Source organism: Schistosoma mansoni, chromosome 2 (genome assembly GCF_000237925.1).
Source record: "Schistosoma mansoni strain Puerto Rico chromosome 2, complete genome".
In the NCBI taxonomy this organism is placed as follows: domain Eukaryota; kingdom Metazoa; phylum Platyhelminthes; class Trematoda; order Strigeidida; family Schistosomatidae; genus Schistosoma; species Schistosoma mansoni.
This window is the reverse complement of record NC_031496.1, coordinates 7090156-7097882: the sequence shown is the minus strand read 5'-3', so window position 1 is coordinate 7097882 and position 7727 is coordinate 7090156. Positions and strand designations below refer to the sequence as shown.

At 32.6% G+C, this 7727-nt stretch overlaps 1 protein-coding gene across 1 annotated transcript; it reads left to right on the top strand.

Annotated features, from left to right (window-relative positions):
- Positions 1-1068: 1068 nt before the first annotated feature.
- On the top strand, positions 1069-2322 carry Smp_140740 (hypothetical protein; the record flags this gene model as incomplete). The annotated part of the gene is made up of 2 exons (XM_018795510.1): positions 1069-1385; positions 1929-2322. 2 exons carry the CDS (start codon positions 1069-1071, stop codon positions 2320-2322), a joined length of 711 nt encoding a protein of 236 aa, XP_018649815.1.
- Positions 2323-7727: the final 5405 nt, after the last annotated feature.

The following is a 7727-nucleotide window of genomic DNA, read 5'->3' as shown; positions in this document are numbered from 1 at the left end:
TAAGTTTACATGTTTATCGATTGTCTTTTTATTTCATGCGTTTTTTTTTGGGGGGGGGAGTTGAATACGACCAGTTAACTAGTAAGTCTTCGAAAACTATAAAGTACTTGATATTTGATTCGTCCTATTAGATATGCAATAAAAGTACTCATCTTTCAACTGATACGTCACGAGTTCTATCCATGATCCATCTACTTCATATTTTGAGTAGCTGACTGGTATCACTAGTCATCGTTGCCGGTAACATTAGTGGATATTTGTCTTACTTCAGAAACTATTGGACTACTTATTTTTTCTGGGTTTTCTTTTCTTTTGTTAAAAAGTTTTACATATTGGTTAGCGTTAAAACCTAGAAAATACACTTCAACTTATTTGAAGTCAGTCTGCTAAAATATGATTATAACTCTGTGATTGTGTTAGTCATCTTCATTGAGGATCATACCCATACAAGTCGTGTGATTTTCTAAATGGTAGTACTACTTATCCCCTCTCTCAGCTAATATTAGCGTAAAAAGAATCATGGAAAAGTATTTCTCTCTAAAGCGCGTTCATATTCTTTTCGATTATTTTGATAGTTATCGACAATGAAAGTCTTAATTCTCATTTCTGTATATTTTTTTCACTAATCAATGATCGTTAGTCAGTCATATGCAATGTAGAACCTGACACATATCCATCGCCTCAAGTTACCGATCCCTAATAGCACAACAAGATAAAAGTATCAAGATAATTACTCAATGTGTGTCCTATCCACTTCCAGCGCTTCTTCCTCCGCTGGAATCTGGTTTGCTCTCTCCCACAGTAGGTTGTTGCTGATGGTGCCTGGCCAACGAATCCGAAGTATTTTGCGTAGACAACTGTTAATAAACACTTGTATCTTCTGGATGATGACTTTCGTAGTTCTCCAAACTCTCAAAACTGAATATATGATCATGTATTTGGTCAGTGCGTTACATCAATCTCAAAATCAATAATTCACTACTCATTTCATCAGATATTATGAAATAACAATTGTATATTTTATATGATTGATATTATACTTTTTATTTTTCATATATATTTAGCTATATGAATGGAATTGATGACCGATCATTTCAACTAAATGGATGGATTTTATTCTTAAATTTTATTATTCAATTAATATCTACATCAAAAAGAAATTTCTTCAATAATGAATCTTGTTGTTATAACCATCCAGCATGGTGTTCACAAAATTCAAATCATCATGATATTCCTAATAATAAGGATGATATTTGTTCAGCTGATTTTCTCGGTAAACGTTTATCTGGAATCCTAAATGAACTTAGAAATACTTTAATGGTGAAATTGAAGAAGAAGAAGAAGAAAATAAATTTAACTGAGGAAAAAGTCATGCAACTTAAAAAGTAAGTTAGTCGGCTACTAATTATAGTGTAGACCATCAGCGTTGATGATCTATGTCGAATGACTGGAGGCCTACTCGAGTTAGACGGGGACGGTGTAACGAATAAGCCAACTTCGAGGTCACACCTCACGACCAGCACCTTACGTGGATTGAACCATCGACGTATCAAGGGATTATGGATGCTCTGAAGACTGTACAACACAAAGGACGTTATTACAAGAATATATTACTTAAGGTAGATACAAGCGAAAGTACAACCACTGCCGCGTGGGCCAGTCCACGGCATATATTGACTGATGCGCGTTGACTGTTCTTGGCCTTGACAGGGATCGATGATCTGTTCCATATTCAGTGACCCAACTGCCGGATGATTTGGCTAGGGTTCAGAGACATTTCACTGGCCCTACAATAGTATGGTCTTATAGCTATGTTGTTTATAAATTTATACTACTGACATATACATAAGTAGTTTGATGTATTCAACAAAAGTACTTAGTCTCATTGTTTAACTTGTCAATGTTTTACTTTTATTTATTTTATCTAGACTATGCACTTTTATAGAATGCCTATGTTGTATTCTTGAAGCGTGGATGATTAGTACTCATTCAGTTGGGTTATCCAACTTAGAGAGATTAAGTTGTTTAACTCCATCTAATGAATCTTCTGATGGTACCAGAACAGAAGACATTACAAATATGGAAGAAGGTAGTTCAAAAGAATTGAAACAATCTACCTTTGTTACTCAAGATAAATCCGTTGATAATACAAATCCAACAGCTTCTATTATTTCTTCTCTTCTTATGCGATTAAAATCTATTACACTAGTTGAAGCTTATCAATATTTGTGCCTTCAATTTTGGACTGATCTTAAACCATATGTTAAACAAATATTACAAAATTCTTCATTTACATCACAATTATCATCCTTACGAATATAATAATGGATAACAGTTGTATTTATTATCATATCTATATTCTTATTTTCGTTGTTCTTATTAAATCATATAAACTGTTCCCTATCAAATCTAATTAACAACAGTATCATTTCACCTATTTTTCTATTTATAATCAATCAGATTGGATTATATGTATTAATTCCTTTTTTTTAGATTTCAAACTATATCCAAAAGAGATTGTTAAAACTGAAGTCAAATAGTTGACCTATTCATTTATTACTTTATATTCACTGTTGCAGACTCCATTTCTCATCTAATATCTAGGCATTCAGTTAAATATAGTGTACCGCTAAAGTCATCATGTCTACTGAGTCGATAAATCTGTATTCAATCCATGGATTGTATGAATTTTCGAATTAGATAAGTGATGGTGAAAACGGTTGGTCATTTGACCTCTGTATCTTGGGGTAATGCGTTTTGTGTGTGTGTGTGTGTAAGTTTTTTATATTTGTCTATCGAATTTGTAAAGATTATTCAATATGTCTATCATCTTGACATGTAATGATATAAATATGCTTTTATGCATGAATTTTTTTTTGTTTATTATTCTACAATTGTGATATATTTGCCATTCATTGTCATTCTTTCATCTATACCTTACACATCACCCAATTATTTGACCATTGAATTATGCTGTAGCAAACAATGCTAATCATGACTATTTTTTCACCCTTCATTCTAGTGTTTTGTTCTGTTTCTACTGTTCAAACTAACTTATGGTCATTTGTTCAATTTATTTATTTCAAAGGTGTGGATATATTTATGCGTTTTTAATTTTAATTATAATTTTGGCAAAGTAGCCTGAATGTGGGACCAAGTCTGAGGGGTTTAAGTCTGAGAATGGAAATGATACCTTTTAAATATTCCTCAAGCTAAAATGTGATTGTCTTTATTTTCCAAGTTACAATTAATTTCTGATATATCATTAGCTTCAGATAATGCAGTGTATCAGTTAATATCCTACCACTTAGTTGACTGTGTTGATCATGGTCATCTAGTACACACTGAGTTTAGTTGTTTTCTAAGGAATGTTTACAGTTGATATGACCACGAACACTGACCGATGTTATGTTTCAATAGTCGTTTACTGCTGATGAAACTCTATCGACCAAGTTACGATGACGATACTAGTCTAAGTGACTCGGGACATAGTGTGCACTGTGTTCTAATTTTAGATGGCTGGAGGAAGTTAATATTAAACTCGGGGTCTATGTCTTGTGCAATAAAATAACTTAATTCTTTAAAGGTATAACAACATTAGTTCTCAAAAAATGATTTATAGCAAAACTGATTTTGTACAACCAAAAGACATAGGTAATAAAGTTTACGAACAAAATACCGTGAGGTTTCCAGCCATCGATAACCACATCAAAGCCACAGTCAACAGGGAAGTGAATCTTTCAAATACATGAATAAGAATTGGGTTACAACACACCATAAAACAGGATAATATGGCTGTATTAAATAGATACCAACAATTAACGTACTAAATCAAGCGCCACTCCTTTAAAATAAGCAAGCTGTTCAGAATGAACAAATTTCAAATGACTAACGTGCATAAAAGTGAAATTAGTTTGAAACACCAGATAAATATCGAAATATTTAATGTCAACGGAACATTACAACAGGGAAGCACCAAACTTTAAGGGTTCCGAAATTATTTGTTAGTCGTCAACTACTGTATGTTGATAAGTAGTATAGTTGTAAAACAAAATGCGAAGTCAAAAAATGTTTAGTGCTAAGCGGACGTGTCACTGTGTAATGGTTCATATTATTGATTCTCTAATGTACAATCGCCAAAAAGGAAAGTCAGAAGAGAAGAGGAATATTTCTTTATAATTTTTATTTTGACCCTATATACTAATTTTTGTTTTAAAATATGCGAGGTCATAGGCGCCCACTGTCAAACAGTCCTATACTAGGACGAAACGGCCGTCCAATTCTTTCAGGTTTTTACTGGTGGTCTAGCTAAGATTAGTTCGTAACTTAAATTTCTAAATGTAACCCGATTCAACCGTAATCAATTGTCACTGTAAAATTAATATCAAATGCCTAACGAAGTGATTATAGAATGAAAGTAATTAGAATGATAACAGTAATATTAGTCGATAATTAGTTTTATTATTGATATTGTTGGTAACCAGGAAGCACCGGTCAGTTGCTTCGTCTTAGTATGGTGCTCTTTAAGGTTGTCCGTCAACAACTCCACCAAGAACTAAACCCAAAACTCTTGGGCTTCACAACAGGTGCTTAATCTTGACCATCTAGAAATGTACTTAAATAACTTCAACCAACCACTTGATACCAGCCAAGTGGTCTGAAGTTTAACTGCTTGCTGAAAAACCAAAGGGTATGGGGATCAAACCCATGTAGGGTTACAAATGTAGACCGCCGAAGAGTTCTCAAACTGCTATTCAGCGATCCTTAGTTTTTAACTGTTTTCTCACCACTTTCAGTCCATAGTGTAAACTATAAGGAAATCTTATGCCAAGAAATAGAATATTGGTGATAGTTTCCTGTACATAGATAGACACGACACATCAATAATCTTGTAAGAATTATAAAACAAGTTCAATTTAGGGAAAAAGGAAAAGGTGAGATAACAGATCAACGTAACGAAATGACTTTAAGAATTCCTTATGAATACAGGCTTTCACTTTTGTTGAATCGAATACTGATAACTCCAGACTAAAAAGAACCTGTTATAAACGTAAAGATGCCGTCGCCAATTGTTATAAACGTAGAGGATACTAGTTATAACTGGAGGGGTTTCTTGTTATAACGATCCTTTTACTTTTTACACGTATGTGGGACGTTAATTTGCCTTAGACGAATATCTACACTAGATTCCCACCCAGTGTCTATTCTACAGGACTTCAACAGAACTCAGATCAAAAACACGAGATTAGCCTGACTATAATGTCAATATATTTCACACCAAAATCCGACACAAGGAACAGTCAATCAATAAGTGTCCATCAACAAGAAACAGTCAATACATAAAAAGGAAAGGGAAATATATATAACACATAACACCTGTCATCCTATCTAATGTTTGACTCATCAAGACAACCAATCATTGTCATTCTCGCCCACACATCAGAACCCATAAATCATACAACAAAATAAATGGAAAAACATTATGAACATGAAAGATTGTATTTAGTTTAACATGAGATTCGTCAGAGAAATTATCAAGAATGAAGTTGTTAATGGCGATTTATTTCTTTTTCTTAAGTATGAAAGATAATTCACTTGGTGTTGTTTGGTTGAATCTTCCCATTGATGTTTAGGACTGCAAATGATCAGTCTCTTATTAGCCATATGTGCATACTGTGTGTATTGTCTCAATATAGCATTAATTCACAAACATTATGAAGAAAGATGGATAGTGGCTAGCAGTGGAATCCAGTTTTACTCGCGTTTCATTTTATTTGGAAATCTAGTTTCACAACTAGTCTAATTTTCCTCCTAATGTCTTATGTAATGGTTATTGTCTTTTATAATTTGTAAACTCATTACTCATTCCAGTAACTAGCTTTCATAAATTTAAACATTTCTATTTCCAGCTCGAATCATAATCCTAAATTTCCCATCAACTTAATTAGTTTGAAATTCTATATCGTTAAATTCTCCGTTAAGCGTTTGCACGCGAGATCGATAGGTCCTTGGTTCGACTCTCGCGATGCAGGATCGTGGATACGCACTGCTGAGGAGTCCTATACGTGAACGAAACGGCCATCAAGTGCTTCCAGGTTTTTCATGATGTTCTAGCCTTAATTGACTTATAAATTCAACTATTAAATACAATAAATCGGAATTTTCAATCCTTCTTTCATTGTCATTCATTCTTTTCTGATAATTTCTTTGTTGACTAGTAATTAGACCTAATATTGATATAAATTTTATGGATATTTGACATTTTGTTTACTTAAATTCTGTTTAATGTTTTTTTATACCACAATAATAACAAATCATAACAAAGTAATCATTCATCTTTAAAGCAGAAAATATGAGGGAAAAAGAAATGGGTATGTTAAATGAATAATATACATAAATGTATGTGTAAATCTATCAACGGGTACAAACTATTATTATTATTATTATTGTAAGATTACGGTCAGTACGTGAGAAAACCATCCTCAATAGAAAAGTTAAGGTATATGAAAGGTACTTGACGTTGCTAAGATATGAATAACTGACTATACAGCTACTATTATTAGTAGTAGTATTACTACCATTATTATTATTATTATTATTATTATTATTGTTACAATTAAATCTAACAATTATCATAATCAAAATAATAGTAAGTAACCTGACCTGGTTCTCATACTACTATGAATATTATTATTATTATTACTATTACAGCTACTTGTCAAGAAGCTTCACAATTTAGTCTCTATTAGTCTAGTTTACAGATACTAAATCTAACTGACGAAGTATTAACCAATATAAAACTTCAATATAAGATTTCTTATTCTTTATTATAATTTAATTTGTATATAAAGAATATCGGATCTCTTACATTTGATACATTCAACATTTTGATATATATTGACTTTTCAGTGTGTAATTGTGAATTCTTCTAATAATTGAATCTTGAATGGAATAGGGGAGTGAGAAAATAAACGAATTTTTTTTCAGCTTCATTCATGTACAAAAAGAATAGTGATGTTTAGATCCCTAGAAAGTCTTTAGGACAGACACTAAATTTAACAATTATTTTCATAGTTGAAATCATGAGTCAATTGAAGCTAGACCACCATGGAAAACCTGAAAGCACTGGACGGCCGTTTCGTCCTATTATGGGACTCCTCAGCAGTGCGCATCCACGATCCCGCCTCGCGATATTCAAACCTAGGACCTACCAGTCTCGCGCCAGAGCACTTAACCGATAGACCACTGAGCCAGCATCCAACGTTGTTAATGTCTCACATCAATCAAACAATACTTCTACCGTTAAGTCAAGATAATAAAGTTTTTGTAACTTTAGGAAACCTGACAACTCTAGGATTTTACACAACTTTCAAGATTTTCAACATGATAGTTAACTAGTAAATATTTTATTGGTCTACAAAATAGTAAAAATGCTAAAATTACTCTATTATAGGTTTGTAATATGAAGTATGACAGTATTGTCGCTTCAACTTTCCTGGATAAATGAAGCACTAAGTAGATATTCCCTCTATTCAAATCAATAAACTAAAAATCTTATTTGCATGCTTAATGAATATGTCCTGTACACGAGGTAGATAACATAAATCAGCAAATCGAAATGAAAACACAGTGTTTAAACTCAATTTGGAAGTCCAGTGGTTCTGAATACTTCGTTATTAACATAATGAACGGATATCTTTTATTTGAGGGTATGAAAAGACGAATGG